This window comes from Enhydra lutris, unplaced genomic scaffold (genome assembly GCF_002288905.1).
Source record: "Enhydra lutris kenyoni isolate GAN:26980312 unplaced genomic scaffold, ASM228890v2 scaffoldscaffold34, whole genome shotgun sequence".
NCBI classification, from domain to species: Eukaryota; Metazoa; Chordata; class Mammalia; order Carnivora; family Mustelidae; genus Enhydra; species Enhydra lutris.
This window is the reverse complement of record NW_019154118.1, coordinates 9,532,030-9,551,839: the sequence shown is the minus strand read 5'-3', so window position 1 is coordinate 9,551,839 and position 19,810 is coordinate 9,532,030. Positions and strand designations below refer to the sequence as shown.

The following is a 19,810-nucleotide window of genomic DNA, read 5'->3' as shown; positions in this document are numbered from 1 at the left end:
AGCACGGGCCGCCTTCAGTTCAAGAGCCACCCATACTTCCTGCTTGGGCTCCACACAGAAGGACCCTTACTCCCGTCACCTGTGGCCTGTGACCGGTGTTTAGAGAATGATTTGTCTGCGGATTGCCTCTTGGGGGATGGGGATTCACTGGGCCGCAGTGGAGGCAAGAAACTGCATGGAGACTCCCCACGCCCAGCATGGCTGAGAAGTAATGCTTCCACCTGATTCTGGCTCCTTCCTTTCTGTCCCCTTTGTCACTTGACAGGAAGACAAGACAGAAGACGGAGCAGAGGACGGGGTCCGGGCAGGGGAGGTCTTCCCATTCTCCTCTTCAAAGGAAAAAAAAGCCCTTGCTTCTCGCCCCAACCTTTACACACCCCGTCTGTGGTCTCTAACTGTCTCTGTGGGCTTCAGTTTTCTCGTACAAATTGGGGACGACACTAGCTTATTGCACTGGATGACTGTTGAATGGGAAAGCCTATAGAGATATTTTATTAGCTCATTAGAACATCAGGGGCCACTCTCCTCCTCCAGCTGGGGAGGGGTGGTGCTTAGCAGAAACGAAAGCGTGAGTGGGCATTCCAGCGTCAGTGCGGACAACGGGGATAGGTAAGGTGAGCCGAGCTTCTCAAATCGCACCGTGAAGCATCTTCTGCCCATTTTCCTGGTCGGACTAGACTGTCGGAGAGGCTGCCGGATTTGCCTGCACATTTTTTCTTCCTCTACACACAGCTCACGAACGTCAACTCATCCCATTCTGATTTAGGATGGGGTGGGGATTATGAACTTTCATCTCAACGTGTTTTAAACCAAGTATCTGGGCAGGGCCCTTGCCCTCCAAGCTTAAGGCAGGGCCGGTTCCAGCTGAATGATGGAGAGAAGTCCAGTGGTTCTAGCTTTCATGGAAGGAAAGGGTATGGATTGGTGGCCCCAGGGTCTTTACCCCATGAAAGGACCCTAAGGTAAGAGAAGGTGGAACCCTAGAACCCTGGGGAGGGCTCTCACAGCACTCCCTTCTCCTTCCAGGGAGTTGCTGCCCTTCTCCATCCTTTAGTCATTACCTTGTTTTCCCTTTTCTCTTTTTAGGATTTTATTTATTTACTCAAGAGAGAGCTAGCAGGAGTGGTGGGGAGGGGAAAGGGAGAGGGAGAAGCGGGTTTCCCACTGAGCAGGGAGCCCAATGTGGGGCTCCATCCCAGGACCCCTGAGATCATGACCTGAGCTAAAGGCAGACACTTAACTGACTGTGCCCCACCCCGTTCTCTTGATTACTCCTCACAGGCTTGCAGTAGGTATTCACCCCTGCTTTTTACAGATCAAAGAGGTCAAAGAGGTCGGGAAACTTGCCCCCAAACATGTAGCTAATAATCGACAGAGGGAGTATCAAACCCAGGGCCTCAGATTCCCTGCTCCTTCTGCTCTCTGAGATTTTTCTAGTCATCCAGAAAACTCTCAAGACATTGTTCAACTTTGCCTCTCCTCTGTGCCTCAGTTCTCCTTGTTGGAAAGGGACAGTCCTGGTGTTGGTGCAGTGCCGTCCCCACACCCTGTCCCAGTTTGCTGCCAAGGCAGAATTTCCAGAGTGCTCTGAGGTCTGCTCGGAGGAAGGTTCAGAGTCTGGGGTGGCCGGTTCTGAGACCAGCTGTGAACACAGCATGTGGCCTCGTGGAGTCTGTACCTGCCAGACCACTCAGAAAAGGACAGTTACTGGGAGGGAATGCCTTACACTTAGGCATGCTAGTAAATGGCTAACAACCAGTTCCCTGGGCTGCCCAGAAACCTCCTCCCAGCACTTCCACAAGTGGCCCTCCTCCCCTAGCCCCTGAGGCAGCTGCTGGGGAGGTGGGGGTCTCTCCCTCGGAGCTTCAGTTCTTGGGAGATGGAAGTCCCTGGCTAGAAAAAAGGATGTATTTGGAGGTAAACACTCATTCTCCAAACCTGGAGGAAATGCAGAGTTTGCTGAATTGGCTCCCAGGAGCTAAGTGAATTTGAATCATTGTCCTGCTCAGACCAGGTCTGCTCTCTGCTGCCCCTGCCCCCTCCCTGAGCCCCAGGAGCAACCTCTCAGTGGGGGCCTCTTGGGATGCTGGCAAGTGACCGCTTTGATTTATTCTTACTCTGTGCTTTCCTCTGTAACCAGCAGCCCTGCCTAGAAAGGGGAAGCAGAGGAAATGAGCACCCCCCTCATCCCTCTCTCCCAGATGCCCATCTTCATGGGAACACGAGGAAATTCACCCTTAGTGGACAAGGTGGAGCATACCAGCCTCCCCTACCCCTCACCCCTAAACAAACTGCAGGCGTAGCTGTGCCTTGTTTAGAAAAGAAGCACATTCTGGAAATCATGTGTTTAATGACAACAACGACCCCTCCATCTTGAGAGCACTTCGGGGCTTCCAAAGCACTCCTGTATACTATGCATCCTCTCTAGTCGGAGTATCTGGTCAACACCGTGCCGTGGATGGTGATCGTTAGAGTACTCTGATGCTGTCTGAGCCCGTCCCTGTGGGGACTTCAGATGCTGCCCAGCTAGAGCTTCCATCCCCTCCACAGGGGCCCAGCCGATCAGTCTCTGCTTGGCCCCTGCACTAGTGGAAACTCACCGCCTCACCGCCTCAGGATGGAGCCCATTCCAGCCTCAAAAGGCTCAAAGGCTGGGAAGCCCTGGTTGAGCCCCGATCTGTCTCCATGTTCCTATAGACTGAATGCATCGCTTGTAGTTTGACCCTTTGGGGCCTGCAGAGCAAAACCGATAGTCTAATCCCTTGCTCAGATATTCAAAGGGGGCTCCCATGTCTCATCACCCTGTCCCTTCAATCTTTCTTACGTATTCCAGATTCAAATACTCCTCCTACAACATAATGTACAATCCCTTCTCCAGCCTGATCAGTTCTCTGAACATTCTCTCCTCCACTTGTCTCAGCAGAGAGGAGCGGACTAAAGCCTTTGTGTGAGTAATGCTTCTGTTAACCCATCCTCAGATAGCATTAGGTGAGGTTGCTTGTCTCTGTGTTTTGTTTTTTGTTTTGTTTTGTTTTGTTTTGTTTTGTTTTTTGATAGACACATTACACTTTGGACATATTGAGCCTTCTGTCAACTCCAACACTGCTGTTAAACCATGTCTCTCCTGTTCTGCACTTATTTTATTGATTTTCTTTTTTTGGCTCAAGTGTTAGAAGCATTAAATTCTGACTTATTAGATGAAAATTAATCTTATTAGACTTAGCCTGTGGCCAAAAACTGTAAAGATCTTTGGATCTTATGTCACCTATAAATTTGCTGAGCGTTTCTTCAGCCCCCCTCTCAGTCACTGACAACAATATTGACGAAGAGGGCTGAGGAGAAAGCATGTCCTAGAAGCCTTTCCCAAGCTGACCTCTGTCCTTTAAATGCCACCCTCGGGGTGTAGCTTCCTAATCCACGCACTGTCCACCGGTTACGGCTCTCCATGTCTTCCACAAGGGTGTCGTGGGACGTATCTTGCTGAGGTCACTTACAGCATCTGTGTCTACACGTTTTCCTCACCTGCCAGCGTAGCCACCGTGTTAAATCCAGAAACAGCTCCAAGAGAGCAGGTACTCACCCTTGTCAGCTCAGTGCCTACCCAGCACGGTGCTCAGGGACTCAGGGAATGTTCGAAGAAATGACTGCTTGCATCAGTGGATGAAAGAGACTGGCCCAGATCGGTGCGAAGATGAGCGGTATTTAGTTTTTCTTTCTTTTTTTTTTTTAAGATTTTATTTATTTATTTGACAGAGAGGAAGAGAGATCACAAGTAGGCAGAGAGGCAGGCAGAGAGAGGAGGAAGCAGGCTCCCCACTGAGCAGAGAGCCCGACGCGGGGCTCGATCCCAGGACCCCGGGATCATGACCCAAGCCGAAGGCAGAGGCTTTAACCCACTGAGCCACCCAGGCGCCCCGTATTTAGTTTTTCTGATTCCACCCTCTTTCTCTATTTTGAAAGTTGAAACATTTGTTTCCACTTTGGTCCTTATTGTACCTCTTTAATACCCATGGGTCCTAAAATGACACCAGTTTGCTTCCTGATGAAAAAGTAGGAGTTTAAGAAAGTTAAGGGATTTGCCCAAGGTCAAAGGCGAATAATGGGAGACAGTGGGGTTTGAGCTATTATCTTCTGGCTTGAAGGTACCATGATGCTCTGTCTAGCCTCCCATGCTCTGAGTTTGGGAGAGTTCCCCCAGTCCAGTCCACAGTGACAAGGATATTTCTTCCTAACAAAAAATGATGGGGATCCAGTAAAGTAAAGCAGATAGTTATCTTTTAAAAAATGAAAGGGTTCATTCACCATCTGCCATTCATTGATTGAGCCACAAATATTTACAAGCATCTCCTAGTGCCTGGCTATTCTGGGTCCTAGGATTACAACTCCTAACCAAGCACTCTTTGAGCTTAGAGTTTAGCTGGGAGTGGGAGAGAAAATAACTAAGCAAGTAGATATGTAGTATCTGCTCAGAGAAAGGCCTATGAAAGAAAGCAGAGGAAGGGGACAGCGATGGGCAGAAGGGCTCTGTTTCATGCTGAAGACATGGCACCTGAGCAAAAATCTAAATGAGGTAAATGAGACAGCAAAAGCAAATATCTTGTGGGTATCAGCACTAGCAATAACGCGCTTGTATGGAAGGAAGAACCATGATTTTCCTTCCACGAGCAGGGACCTAGATCGTGTGATGAACATTCCAAAGCCAGAACATCTTGACTCTTTCAAGATGTATTCATTCATTCATTCATTCATTCACTCATTCATTTTTCTCAACAAGGGCTAAGCACCTATGCTATGTCTGTAGAGTGCCATGGATGAAGATGGAAACAGGGCAGATGAGTCTATCAAGCCCAACAGCGCTGGTGCAGTGGACAGGCTGGCAGAAGAGAAGAGTTGAGGCATGTCACCATTTGTGACATTTTAGGGATCCATTTGGCTAAAGAAAATATCTTATAAAAGCATTGAATTCTGTAATGATGGTCATCCAAAAATTTAAGCCATAGAATCCCTTCTTTAAATAAAACTTTATACAGAAAGTCCAATATATAGCATTAAAAGGTGTCACTCTGGCACAAAATCTGGGGCCTGGGGATACCTTCGAAAACATCACATAGAGCAAAAATCACTACCCAAAATACTTGTTATGGCTAAGAACAGAAATCTCTCCAGTGTCCACTAAAATCCGTTTACCTCCAAGCGCCAGGGAAACCAAATTTGGAAACCCATTCAATTATCAATCAAAAACATTTAAAACAGTTACTTCTGGCTCGAGCGAAATGGAATAAAGCTCTACGCAAATGAGAACAATTCAGCTTTTTTTTTTTCCTGCTCTTCAAAGTCATCAAATCAACTTATTACTGCCCAGAACAGCCCGAATGACCCATAAGCACGATTTAAAGGGCTCACCGTTGTGGGTTTTGTCTACAACCTGGCAGAGGTCACCACCTTCATTTGCATTAAGAATCATCTCTTTTGAAGAGTGTTGGTGCCCCACCTGGTTCTCTATGGTCCTCAATCATTCTCTAGAATGTTCTCATCTGAAGAATGCTTTCTCCTCACTGGAGCACGTAAACAAATGGATGCTTGTTACCCACTCACGGCTCCCCAGGGACCAGCTGTCCTGGCCATACTAACCCGCCACCTCCCCTTTCTTCTCTCTGCAGATGACAGCAACGGCTCAGGCTCCCTCGAAGACCCAGGCTGTCCACATTTCCGCACCCTCAGCCGCTGCCAGCACGCCGGTGCCCAGTGCCCCCATTGACCCCCAGGCCCAGCTGGAGGCTGACAAGCGAGCTGTGTACAGGTAGGAGACACTTCAGCCATGTCCAGAAGCCCCCCCCCCCTCCCCAGGCAGCCTCCAGTCCAGCTCGGCCCTGCGAGATGAGCATGCAGGCCAGCGGGTGGGCTCCTAAAGACCATGGCCAACAGCCACTTTCCTCACCACCTTCTCTCTCAAATCACTCTGGACATAGCTCAGCTGGCCACTGTGGGTTGACACTATCTTCCTGGAATTGTCTAGTGAGGGGCGAGAGAACCCAGGAAACAATCTTCCAGAAGGACGCTTTCCTCATCCCAGCTAGGCATTGAGCCCTCATGGGCGTCAGAAACCCTCAGTTCAGCTGACGGCCCACCTCGGGACGCTCTCCTTGCATGTCCCCCATTGTGGTCTTCACTCCAGGAAGTCCACCGGGCCACTGGACATCTGCCAGGACCATCCAGGACTTGGTATTAGCCAAACTTTAGTATGCCTGAAAATCACTGGGGAGAGCTTATCCAGATGTCTGTTTCTGGGCTCCATGCTCAGAAATGCAGAATCAGGAGGTCAAGCTATAGGAAAAAGAAGACGAATGTTTTCAAAAGCATTCCAGATGAATCTAATGCAGCTGGTCCTTGGAGCACATCAACATCGGATTCACGGTTGTCTTTGTTTTCTAGCAAGAGCTGTGGTGTGCGGCTGTGTGGGTTTCTGCGGCCTCCCTCCAGATGGGGAGCCCGCTGAGAGCAGGGCCCGGCCCTGAGTGTTCGTAGAGGGTGGGAGGGGCCCCAGGGCTGGCTGTTCTGTGCATGCAGTTGAGAAGTTGTCTGAGAGCAGCCTGAACGAAGCCCCAGCAGAGATTTTAGTCATTAGGTCTGTGGAACCCACACCCCTAGAAAAGATGCCTGAGTCAGTCCTGAGCAGGGAGGTTGGACCCTTCCTCGCACTCACTAGTGGGAGCACATCCATTCCCATGCCTCAGCAAGCACGTCTTACCTGTGACCTCACACACACCACAACAGGTGCCAGGATCAGTAGCAGGTGGAATGGTCCACCCCAGATGAAGGGAAAGAGGATTGAGTCCTTCCTCAATCCTCCCCACAATGACAGTGCTTTTCTGGGAATGGCCGTAATTACTGCTGTTACTCTCATTACCGTTGGCATTATTTTTAGCTGCTCAGATGAGCCGAAGGCCCCTAATGCCAACATGGAGTCCGGAGCAGTGAGCCCTGACCCGGAGTTCCTGACGCAAGGGTCTTTCCCCGCCCACGGGGAAGCATGAGTCACTGTGCCTGGGCCGCACTCCGCCCAGGGCACACAGGCCAGGCCTAGCGGGCCTGCGGAGAGAGCCCCGCTTTGGACCCGGAGAACCCCCAGATCTGGTCACAGTACCTGTCAGAGAGACGAAGTGCTCCTGTCCTCCTTTGGGGAAAGAGAGGAAAACCGTAAAAGCAAATGTGTGGGAATGGACAGATATACAGTCAAGAAACCAACACTGTGTGTTCAGAGCTTTAACAGAGAAGGTTTCACAAAGGAGGCAATATTTGAATTTGATCATAAAGGCTAGTTAGAGAGTCCACCAGAAGGAGAAATGGGCTGGAGTAGGCCCTTCCAGATGGATCAGAGCCTCTGAATTTCATGAATGGCCAGTGGCCAGAGCAGCTGGGTGTGGGGAGATGAGCCTCTCGCCCACCTAGAAATGAAACTGTAAGGTGGGCTTGTGCTTGTGTGGGCAGAGTGAGAAGGCGGAGGAGAGTACCATGGCCTCTGAAACCAGCCTGATGGTCTCATGGCTTGGGGGGACAGCCGCCATACTCCATGTAGATCATTGTAACCCACAGGATGTCCCAGGGCCTGGCAGAACGGAATCACCTGGGAGCTGTTTAGAGGTGCAGACCCTTGGGTCCCACTCAAACCACGTGACTTGTATGCACCATCCTAGGCATTTTGAAGACTCCTAGGGAACAGGGACTTGTTGTGAGCACAGATCATAGCCTGGGAAGGCCCCCGATTAGTGGTATAACAAAAAGTTTCTGGAACCCCAGGCTTGTGTCCCACCTCCTTTGTGTACTAATCTCTCTGAGCTTGAGTTTCCCGACAGAAGCTAACCGGTAAGCTTAGGAAAATCACGAGAGCCCCTGCAAGCACCTGTGCTTTTTCTGCCACGAAGCGGATAGGTTCCCCAGTCCTTCCCAAGACCCCAGGCTCATTCCCCACCCAGGCCACCCTGCAGGAGAAGTGGGTCACCTCTCCCAGGGGAGCTGCCCATCATGATGTCACTTGAAATACAATCGGCCAGATCTTCCTCCAACCAACACTTCTTCCTGCTCACCTGCCCACCTGAGCTATACCCTCTCCCACCGGGCTGAGCCCCCAACAGCCCTCGGCATTTGCCCAAATCACCTCTGCAGCTGTCTGACCATGAAGAAGGAACCCCAGGTTGGTTGCCACCAACTGCCGGGCCAAAAATATGGCGGCCCAGCATCTCCGGACAACTAGCACTTTTGCCAGTCTTCTCTCTGCAGTCCTTCCTGCCCCAGGGGCCTGGGGTCTTCTCCCACAACCACACCTCTCCCATTAGTACCAGCTGCTCTCTCTACAGCCGTTGCAGAATGACCGGGGAGGGAGCTCAGCCTTCTGAAGGGTCGGGTAACTTTAATTAGATTTGGCTGCCTTGGGGCAGCTAGGCAGCGCCAAAGCACATCAGGGAGTCGGCATTTTATGTCAATAAATGTAACAAGACTCTTTCACTTCACATTAGTGCCCAGCACCGACTTTTGGGATACCCCACTGCGGCCCCTCCCAGAACCACAGACGAAGGAAGCGAGGGTGGGGGGCTCCTCTCCAGGAACCTGCAGGGGGGCAGGGGGACAGTGTGACAAAAGGGAGGGGTGGGCCTGTGAGCCTAGGGAGCCTGCCAGTGCCCCGGAGGTTTTATTTGTGTATGAGGACGTGTTAATGAAATGTATTGGTTCCTTCTGATGTGGAAAGTGTGTGGGGGGTGGGGGGGGAGGAGAGGGGAGGCAGTCTGTCTTTAATTGGATCATACCAGAGCATCATCTGGGCTAATCAGCAAGGCAACCAGGAGCTCCCACTCAGATTAATGATTGCAGTCTAATCTGAGCAGATCCCATGACTGGATGCACATCGCGGGTAATTGTGTTTGTGTTTGTGGCCCAAGAGCCAGGCTGAGTGGGGTCTGAGGCGGGGATGCTCCATGCAGTGGGGACCGCAGGTTTGGACCTAGCTCAGTTCTCTCCTTCACCCCTGGAGCTTTTCCCCCAAGAAGTTCTAACTTAGCTTGGACCACCCCACCCCACCCCCTGCATGCTGATGGACAGCATTGGGTGCTGGCCAGGACCTGGCGGCTAGGTTGCCAGGAGGCAGAGATGGGGCCAGGAGGGTGAGGTTAATCCAGTTTTCACTCTCCCTCCTCCCCTCCGGTCTCTTTCGTTCCCCTTTGAAGTGAGTGGGTTCCCATGGAAACCATGATGTCCTGGGGAGCAGCAGAGTGGCAGGGAGCTAGGCCTGGCCAGGTGCGAGGAGGGGGAGGAGGTGGAGGAGGTCGGCTTTGCCGAGAAGGCTCTGCTAGGGCGTTGGTTCTCCCCTGCAAGACTCAAAAGCTCTCTGAGAACTGGGAGAAGGGACCTGCCCAGTGCGGAACAAGTTACCCGCTATTGATAGGGAATGCTGAGCTGCAGGCTTGAGCCGTGAGAAACTAGCAAGGGCCGTGTGCTTTGCGTCTGCACTGGAAATGATGGAATATTAAGCTGTGGTACAGGAGGAGAGGATGGGTGGCTGCTGCCTCCCGTATTTCTCCTCTGTGGCATGGCTCATGATTGCATGAATAGTGTTTCCGTTTCCCCCACTAGATCCTTAACTCCGTGAGGGCAACTTCTGTGTCTGTTTTATCCTTTGTCCCATCTCTGGCACCTGGCCAACCTTAGACTCGGCCACTTGGACGGAGTACGCACCAAAGCCGTGCTTGCTGAACGGATTCATTAAGTAGGCCGTACCCCATAAATACATCACCGTTTAAGCTGGCGAGCCGGCAAACTGGCTACGGGGGCAAGGGGATAGTGAGCCCCGCTTTGTAGCGTTGGCTAAGTTCCACCGTGTAAATGCTCCCACCATGGCCCATTTCAAGCCACTGACGGGATCCCGCTGAGGCCCTTGCCTGCCGCACAAGCAGTCAAGCTGCAGGTCCACAGTCTCTGATTTTAAACGGGTCAGCACATCTTCTTTTATGCTTATTTATTTTTATTTATTTATTTTCTAAAAGATTTTATTTATTCGAAAGAGTGTGTGAGTATAAGCAGGGGCAGGGGCAGAGGGAGAAGCAGACTCCCTGCTGAGCAGGGAGCTGGATGCCCACGTGGGGCTCCATCCCAGGACCCTGAGATCATGTCTAGCCTGAGCCACGGAGGCACCCCAATTTATTTATTTATTTATTTATTTATTTATTTATTTATTTATTTTAAGAGGGGACAGGGGGAGAGGGGGAGATCCCAAGCAGGCTCCATGCCCAGCTCGGACCCCAACATGGGGCTCGATCTCACAACCCTGAGACCATGATCTGAGCCGAAATTAAAAGTCAGACGCTTAACCTACTGAGCCACACAAGCACCCCCTTTTTTTGCTGGAGGGGAAATAAACAGATCAATACATCTTAAAACCAGTTCTTTGGAATGGTTTTATACATGCCTTTAGCCATGATCCCACATTTCTCAGTCCTCACTGGCCTGTCTGGTCTACCTCTGGGTTCTAAATGTAAAACGTTCTCTCTGAATGAATTCATACTTCCAACAGTGCCTAACATGGAGTAGGTGTTAGCGATTGTGCTTTTCCACCTTAACTCAGGCAGTGAATTTTCTCCTTCCTAGTTTCTACCCAGCACTATCTGTCTCTTCCCATCTGCTTGAGCCAAGCCCCACTCTCAGCCCAACCTCCCTACCTTCTCCGAGTAGATTCCAAACCTTTCCTGGTTTACCCGTCAACAGAACTCCTTCCGGCAGCCCCAGAAACCCTGCATCCAACCAGCTTCTCCTTCCCTGCAAGTTTCCTGGCTTTTCAGAGTCTTGGCCTTTCCCCATGACATGTCCAGGTCTTGGGGTGGCTCTCATCTCTCTTCTTCTCAACCGCAGACTCCGCACTTCTCCCGGTGCGAGTCCTCCCTGTGGGCAGCTCGAGCTGGAGCCCTGCTCTAGTCCAGTAAAAACAGTGCCCATCTCGGAAGCCCTGTCTCACTGTGCCCGTCTCAGCCTGACCAGGTCCCTCTAGAAGCCACACTTGGCTGGGGAGAGATCTGAACAGGGCAGGGAAGCATTCAGGTCGCTCTCTTGAGACCATCCTCACAGAGGTCACCAAGGTTCCGGGCTTGCTTCCAGCAGCCCGAGAACTAGAGGCGTAAATTCAGTAGAATGGCCGTGCTGGGCAAGGCAACGCACTCTAGAAATAGCGTTGGTGATCACTAGCTTTGTCGCCTTGGGTGAGTTAATCTCTCTGAGCCTCTGTTTTCTCAACTGTAAAAAAGAAAACAGTAACAGCTAGACTAAAATTAGAGAATAGAAGAGAGTACCTGACACACAGATCAGTGTTTGCTGGGGGGGGGGGGGCGCAGGGAGAGGGGGTAAGGGTAGGGATGTTTTAGGTGCGAGGGGCCAGCACGAATCCCCTTGGCCTGTTCAGGATGCAAAGCGCTCTGGTGCATTCAAGGGGTTGGAATTCAGGGCTAGGAACATGGCCCTTGGGTTTAGATTGCCTGGGTGTACGTTCTGGCTCTACCTTGGGCACTAAGCCTTCTGGGCCCCAGTTTCCTTGTCTGTAAAATAGGGCTACAAATAATGCTGTCTCTTCATCAGGGCTGTTATAGGAATAAATGAGAGGATGCACGTTAGCTGCCTGGTAAAGAACCTCACTATTTGGTGAGCATGCTGCAGGTGTTAACTGCTATCAGACATTTGGGGAAGTGCGAGCAGGGATGGGTCAGGCTAGAAGGTGAATGCTGAGAGGCAAGGCAGCCAGAGGCAGGACTGGAAAGGACCCCCAGTCAAGGGATCTCCATACTGTAGTTCAGCTAAACATGTAGTGAGCTCTGCAATGTGTAAAGCATTGTGTTAAGTTCCAAGAGGGGTTTTGAATAAAGAAGAGTCAGTCCAGGGGCACCTGGGTGGCTCAGTGGTTAAGCCTCTGCCTTCGGCTCAGGTCATGATCTCAGGGTCCTGGGATCGAGTCCCGCATCGGGCTCTCTGCTCTGCAGGGAGCCTGCTTCCTCCTCTCTCTCTGCCTGCCTCTCTGCCCACTTGTGATCTCTCTCTCTGTCAAATAAATAAAATCTTAAAAAAAAAAAAAAAAGAAGAGTCAGTCCAGCGAGCAGGAGAAAGATAAGGTCGTTATAATATAAACTTGGCACATAGGATGGGCTCAAAAAAATATTTATGGGGTTGACTGCAAGCCTTCTGGCCCAAAGCACAGTGTGGGAGAGTTACACTGCTTTTCCCAAGGGAGACGAAGCCCGAGGGAAATGATCACCGAGCTGCCTTTCCCGGGGCTAGGCTGGTCAATGCTGTGGGAGGCATCCCCGAGGTCTGGGGGCTGGACAGAGGGGCTGGGTCCTGTTGTGACTGTCCCCCTCAGCAGCTGCCTGGCCAGGACCCTGGGAACAAGCACTTACTAATGAAGTGTCTTTGAGGGAACTCTTCCACCTTGTGACCAAAGGGTGTCCTGGCTCCAGTGAGTCGACCCTGGGGCTTAACCCTATGCCTTCCCTGGCACTGGGCTCAGGCATTCCTGGAATGTGCTGGGCGAGGTGGCCGGAGTAGAATGTGGGAGGAGTTCAGCCATTCCAAGCAGAAAAGGCCACCAGATGCTTCATGCTAAGGCTTCTAGACTGGATGCTGGGAGCAGATGTTCCAGGCTGCGTTCTGGGCTGGGCTCTCTGGGCCGGGGGCTCCAGCAGACTTCCTGCTCTTGGAAGCAGTTGGATTCCCTGGTATCAGAGATAACATTTCCGCTGTTGACTATAGTCGGGGGAGTGATCCTGCTCGAGCCATAATCTGGAAGTAAAACCACGCTCCAGTCTCCCCTGGCACCAGGCAAAGCCTGTTCCTGCCTCTCCTGCCAGCATCTGCAGGGCCCCCAACCCAAGCTGGCAGACACAGAGGCTGCAGCTGCCTGGTGCAGGGAACAGGTGTATTCAGAGGCTGTGGGTCCTGCGGCTTCTCCAGCTCACCAGCCTGGCCCAAGCCCAACTGGGAAGTCCAGGTACCCCGCCAGGATAAGCCACACTGAAAAGAGATCAGAAGCCTGGAACCCACTGACTCTTATCCCCACAAGGTTATAGGAGGATTAAAGGAGGTAACCAATGCTAACAGCTGAAAGTGCTTGGCACATAGAAGGCTCTCGGTGAACAGTGGCTGCATTCGCGAGTCATTACTATGAGAAGGACAAGACTGGTTCTGTCCCCCTCGTAAGGGGGAAGACAACCAGCAATTGGGCCTCCTGCTGCTGAGGACCAGGTGGGGTGGAATAGGAGAAAGCCGGCAGGTAGGGCTTTGAAGGTTCAGGAACCAGGGGCTCTCACCAGGGCTGTACTCAGCCAGTCTTGACTTTCTTTTAACCACGGTGCGGCTCTCTGATTTTCTCAAGTACTAGTCCATTTCACGGTCAAGTGGAAAGAACAGAAAACTAAGACGTCCATCTAAATTCTGACCCCCCCCCCCCGGGCGCCTGGGTGGCTCAGTGGGTTAAGCCGCTGCCTTCGGCTCAGGTCATGATCTCAGGGTCCTGGGATCGAGTCCCGCATCGGGCTCTCTGCTCAGCAGGGAGCCTGCTTCCCTCTCTCTCTCTCTCTCTGCCTGCCTCTCCATCTACTTGTGATCTCTCTCTGTCAAATAAATAAATAAAATCTTTAAAAAAATAAATAAATAAATAAATAAATAAATTCTGACCCCCACTGCTGGGCAAATTATTTAACCTCTTTAGATAAGCTGTCCTCCTACCTCACAGGGCGGCCACCAAACGAGAACCCAAAAGATCTGCAAACATGTAAAAGCCCGCCGTGAACACACAGAAGTACAATTATTATGAGAGAAGTTTCTTTGGGAGCTTCATTTGCTAAGACAGAAGTTCTCTTGCGCTGCCGTGATCTCGATGCTCAAAGGGTAAACATGGCGGTTCAGGTCTGCGAGGCCAAGGACTGAAGAGCAAAGGGGAGAAGGAGGAAGTGATTTCAGCGATACACGGGGAAAGGGGAAGAGCCCAAAATTTGGAGTTTGGGTACCCAGATTTCAATCTCAACTCAGTCACTTACGAGCTTGATATCTTTATTTAACGACACGCTTTTCAGTTTGCTAAATTGGTAAAATGGGAATAAGAAGGATATTGAGTGTTTGGGAAAAGCATTTGGTAATGCACAAGGAATACACAGGGAAAAGCATCTGGTAACTCACAAAGTGCCACAAAGTGTGCGGGGGGTATGTTCAGTCACTACCAGTGACCAAGGCAGCAGGGACAGAGCACCCTCCCCACAACACCCTGTCCCCCAGGCTTCTTGCGTGGAGGTGGTGGTAGGGACTGGCTGAATCCCTGGTGCCTTGGACTGAAGCTGTGACTGCCTCTCACTAGCTACCCGGGGGACAGACACCTCCTTTTTCTGTGCCTAAGTCACCTCTCCTTAAAATGAAGGGGTTGGACCTGAGATTCTAGCCGTCTCAAGTTTTAGGTTGTTTGTATTCTTGGCCTTGAAGACTTGCTCAGAAATCCCTTCGTTGAGATCTCACATTTATCATCATCATCATCATCATCATCATCACCATCATCATTATTTTTAAAGTGCTGGGAAGGATGGGTGTGTGTGGGGGGGGTGAAGGAATGGAGACAGAGCAGACTGTGGCCCGCTCTGGGCCCCACCCTTTCCAAGAATGGACCTGTCCACCCACCTGGAGGGTAGAGAACGGGTTGGAGCCCAGGAACCCTAGCAGATGCGATTCCAATTTAGCAACACGAAGAAGTCCTCTCCAAGGCAACCCAGGCGAACACACCACCCACTAGGCAGGACTAAAAATACACCCGCATGGTTTCAACGTCACACCTGAAGTAAAAATAATCCAACCAGGAGCTGCTGGCTCGTTCTCCCCCACCCCACTCTGCTCCCTCCATCTGGTGCCTTTGAGGGGAGGAGAAATGGAGGGCCGGGCGAGTTCTTCCTTCACGCTCACTCCCCTCCCTCCATGACCCTGCCAGCCCCCACCCTGCACACACCCAACAGAGCCCAAAGAAGACAGGTCCTTTTGTAGCTGTTGTAGCTAGAAGCTGCCAGATGGCAACGTCTGATCTGAGTCCAGGGGTGGAGTCTGAGCCCAAAAGAACTTTAGGACTGTGTCTTAGAACCTTCCTTCCCAGGGTTCATTTGCTCTCGCTCATTGATTCACCAAATATTTATTGATCCTCTGTTGTGTGCCTGGCACTGTGCTTGACCCTTGAGAATTCAAAAAGAGAGAAGACGAGCTCGTGGACCAGAGCAGCTCAGCACATCGTGAGGAAGAGAGATCTGTGCACAAACAACTATAGTTAGTAGAATTTAATGAGTGTCATAAGGGAAATAAAAATAAATTCCTACTGGCAGTGCTTTTTTGGTTAAAAAAAAAGAGAGAGAGAGAGAGGTTCTGAGTTCTGATAAATCGTACGTTGCCTCTCCTCCTCCTCTTTCTGTGCCTCTATTTGAATTGGCATGTGGGCTTGTTTTCCCTGCCAAATGAGTCAGTGGATATGGGAATAGAAATTTATTGGAGCCGATGGTGTCAGTGTTGCTCTGAAGAAGAAAGGTGCCCACACACCTTCCCAAGGAAATGGAACAAGCATTAATTGATAGCTTTCTGAGTGCCAGACACTCTATGTGTTTCTTCATTGAATCCTTACGATAACCTGCATCGTAGGTGCTGTTAGCTCTGTTTCATAAAAGAGGAAACTGAGGCTCAGAAAAGGTCAGTAACCTGCCCCCAAGTCACACAGCTGTCTCACTCCAAAGCCTATGCTTATTTCGGGCCACCAAGCTTCTCATCCTAAACTGTAAGCAAGGTCAAGATAGAAACCCCAAAGCATTTCCGAGGATGCTTCTGGGGAGGCCATTGCTTTCTTACTGAAGGGACCCACAAGGAAGCCTTGGTGGAATGGACGGCATGTGGAGATGGATACCGAGGATGATGAGGAGGGACAGGGGGAGATGCAGGGACACAGTTCCTAGGGCAGGAGCAGCAGGAGCTAAAGTGAGCAGTCCCGTTTGCCTGAGTTGGTGAAGGGGATTAGTGAAGAGACAGGGGGTCAGGGGCCACCTGCCGTCTGGCCAACACCCCCTTCTCTGCCAACTCTCTTAAGAAATAACTAGTGAAAAGAAGCCTGAAGCCGCTGGAATGTTCGTCTGAGGATGTGGACTTTATCAGTTCATGAATACTTGTCATGCGGCTTCTTGGCCCTGAATAGGTGCCCAGGGAAAAGACAGGGGGCTGTCCCGGAAGGTGGCTCTAGGACATTGTCTGTGATTCTCTGATCCCAATGACCTCTGACCCGAGGCACTGGAAATAAAGGATCAAAGTGCCAACCCCTGGGTAGAGTTTCCAAGGTGGTGGGCCTTGGGCAACTCGAGATCTGCACCGTGTTTGTTGGTGGAGACTAGAGGGGACTGGCTGCAGAGCGAGCCCAGTCCCTGCTTTTCCCACCTTCCCCAACTCCCTGGCCCATGGATCCATGTGCTCTGCCGCAGTCTGACCCTGAGCAGGGCACTGTCCCACCGGCTCATCGCTGAACATCTCCACCCCAAAATTTTGCTCTCCTACCAACCATTCCACCTTCTGAACGGTCCATCCCTCATCCCAGCTGGGAAGGGCCTTGGAGGCTCTGGCCCCTGTTCCCATTGGAAGAAGCAGCCAGGGTTTAGGGAGGGGGTGAGGGCTGACCCCGGGCCTCCTCTGCCCATCTTCCCCATAGCCAGATGAGTCTGGGCTGTGAGGTCAGGTGCAGGACAGGCTGGGGGCTCCAAGGTCGGTAACAGGGAGAGGAGGTGGACAGTCAGGCAGGCTGCCACACACTTGGCTGGACCCATAATTGAGGTCTGCAGTCCTGGCCAAGGTCACAAGGGAAGGGACGGCTGAGAGGCTCAGAAGTGACGGAGTGGCATGCGTGACTGTGAATCACAAGGTTTATCACCCAGAAAGAGAACTCAACACTAATGTGCCCCCCTGCGTGTGACCATCCTGCCCCCGCCCCCAGCCTGTGGTGCTCTGCTTCTGTCTACGGATCTCTTCTCTGTCTCTTGTGTTCTTTGCATCTGAGCTTCCCTGAAGCTCTGTATTTTTGCATTCTTTCTAACTTGTTCCTGCCCCTGCTTCTGTATTTCTGGTCCTCTAGGAAAACATGTCCGAAAAATTTATTTTCTCCAAAAAACCCAGGTTGCCCCAGGAGGACAGAAGAGAAGCAGAAAAGGGTCCAACGTCAAGATTCCTTTTAACAAAAGGAAACGAGCTTCAGTCTTACAGGGGAACTTGCAGTTAGGGACGAGTATATGAATTACCGAGGAAGTGGTGGTCTCCATCCCGGGGGGGACCTTTGCAAGTGGTGGAGAAACCTATCAGGCCAGTTTATGTTAATATCTCTCCTGAGGTGGGGAGGCATAAGATGGGCTGTGCTGCCCAGGGAGGCTCTCAGAAGCCCCACCAGGAGACAGGTGGTGTGGGCAACACTGCTCGGCCTGAAGAAAACCTGGGGCCGGAGCCGGGGGTCGCTCAGCCTCTCGGTGGCTAGAGAGAGGGCAGAGTTCACCGCTACCAAGGGCTACAGCCAAAACCCTGGCCTAGCTCCGATCTGCTCCCCGGGGTGGGGCGGCAGGGGCAGCCCCACAGAGCCGGGCCCCAGACTGGGCCTTCCAGGCCAGCCAATGGGTGATGTAAAAAAAAAAAAAACGCGAAAGCAGAAATGTCAGAAGTAATTAAACCAAACGATGGCTTAAACCCCTGTAGAAATCAACACATCCGGTTTAATCACCTCCTTAAGCTAGCACAGGACCGCATTCTGGGGAGAGCGGTTCTTTATTTCTTCGGATCGTTAACAGAGACTGCGTAGCTTGAGCTTGATTTTGGTTCCGTTGCTCTTGAGAAGAGGCCGTGTGGCTGGGGGTGTGGGTAGGGGCTCAGAAAAGAAAAAAATAATAAAATGTAATTCGAAATCGTCTCTTCTTCCCCTCTCCTCGAGCCCTGCGTCTCCCGGCTCCCGGCTCCGGGCTCTGTCCGCACTCGCAGCTCCCAGCCGCACCCCCCGCCCCCAGCACCTAGGCAGAGGCACAGTGCTGAATGTGCTAAATTAGGCCATTAGAGAAATTCATTTCTCTTTATTAGTCTGTGTCAAATCCTTTTTATTAGTGGCTGGAAACGACCTCTCTTCTGCAGTAAAATGTCATGCCAGTTCACTCCTTTTATTTGTTCTGCACTGACGAGGCTCAAACTCTCACTGAATTAGTGCAGTGAGATTTATTTCCTCCAAATTTTGAACGGCTTAAGAGAGATTGGGGTGGAGGGGGCGGTCAGGCGGGAGGCGACAGGGGGAGAAGAGTGGAGAAAGATCTGGGAGGGAGAAGGTGAGTTCTTATGGAGGTCAAATGTCCTCCGCTCTTTGGAAATAAAGTCTAATGGCCATCTTTCATATCTTGTTCATCATCGCCTAAGCACTGGGGGACTGAGTTTCCACATTCCTGCTTCTAGCCTCTGAAGGGTATTGATCTGCAATGGGACAGATCTGGACAGCTGGAAGAGGAATTCCTTAAAACCCATTGTAGCTGGACAACCTGAAGCTTAGGGAAGGCCAAGAATAAAGAACCAAATCCCATACCCAACTGGAAATCCTTCTTCCCATCCCTCACCTGGTTCAGACAGGGCCACTCATGTCCCAGGTGGCTAAGATGTCCAGCTCCCGTGGTCTCTGCCTTATTCACCCCACCCTACCCTAAGCCTGCAGCAGTGGCTTCCGGCCACATCTCCAGCCTTCTGGGGTGATGTTGGAAGGTAGTTTAGAAATAAAGTTTAACCTGTAGAGCCGGGCAGCCGCGGAAGGGGCTGGGGACTGTATTGGGAACCAGTGGCATGACTGCGGCCACAGAACCCAGCCAGGTCATTGGAAAGCAGCCTGTTTCTCAGGGGTTGTTGGGGGGTGGTGATACAGAGTGTCTCAACAGTCCCCACGCTTGAGGTAGCAGGTAGCAGTCTGGGTTGATGGAGGGATCCAGGCGGGCAGAGCATGGGAGCCACAGGCAGCTCATTGACCCTGGCTAACATTTGTACAAAAGCAGTGGGCAAGCCCAGGTGCCATCTGAGCCCCTAGGCTCAGGGATCCAGGGATCAGAGTGGCTGGGGGAGGGTGGTAGATAAGAAAAGAGATTTGGGAGCTGATAGTGTGGCTCAGGCAGGGAGGGGCTGGAGAGAGGAGGCCATGCTAGTATCTACGAGGTCCACTCTGTGCTCTAGGGGCCCCTGGTTAAATTGGGGGCGGGGGGAGGCAGCAATAGAAAGTATATTTCTTTCTTCTTGAGATATAGCAGAAGCCATAGAAAACACCACAGATATGCCCCCCACACACACACACACGCATGCACACACACATTCTGGGGAGATCTGACACCTGGAAGTGAGAAGTTTATAAAAAGGGCCCATGCTGCGGCTCTGCACAGAAGCTGCACATTGCTCCCCAGAGTGTTTGACAATGTCCCCATCCTTCCTCACCCTCCCGCCTATGATCTAACACCTGCTTCTCTCTTCAGCTTCATCTCCCTCCATTCCTGGCCTACCTACCTACCTCACTCCACACACACTCATCTGGATTTTGTTCTAGAAACGTGCCAAGCTCATTCCTGTCTTAAATGCTTTGCTTCCCCCCCACCCTGTTTGGAACACCCCTGCCCTCAGATCTCTGCCTGACTGCTTCCTCATCATTTGAAGCTTAACTTGAATGTCACCTCCTCCGAGAGGCCCTCCCTGACTACTCTCTGCCCTGCAGGGGCAAGGACAGTGGCAAAGA

General features: G+C 51.5%; 1 protein-coding gene across 1 annotated transcript in view; it reads left to right on the top strand.

Annotated features, from left to right (window-relative positions):
- LOC111153807 (PBX/knotted 1 homeobox 2) overlaps window positions 1-19,810 on the top strand; it is a 254,837-nt gene that overhangs the window by 189,289 nt on the left and 45,738 nt on the right. The window contains exon 5 of the mRNA XM_022513052.1: window positions 5,661-5,800. Coding sequence (XP_022368760.1) covers window positions 5,661-5,800 — 140 coding nt within the window. The remainder of the gene's footprint in view (window positions 1-5,660; window positions 5,801-19,810) is intronic.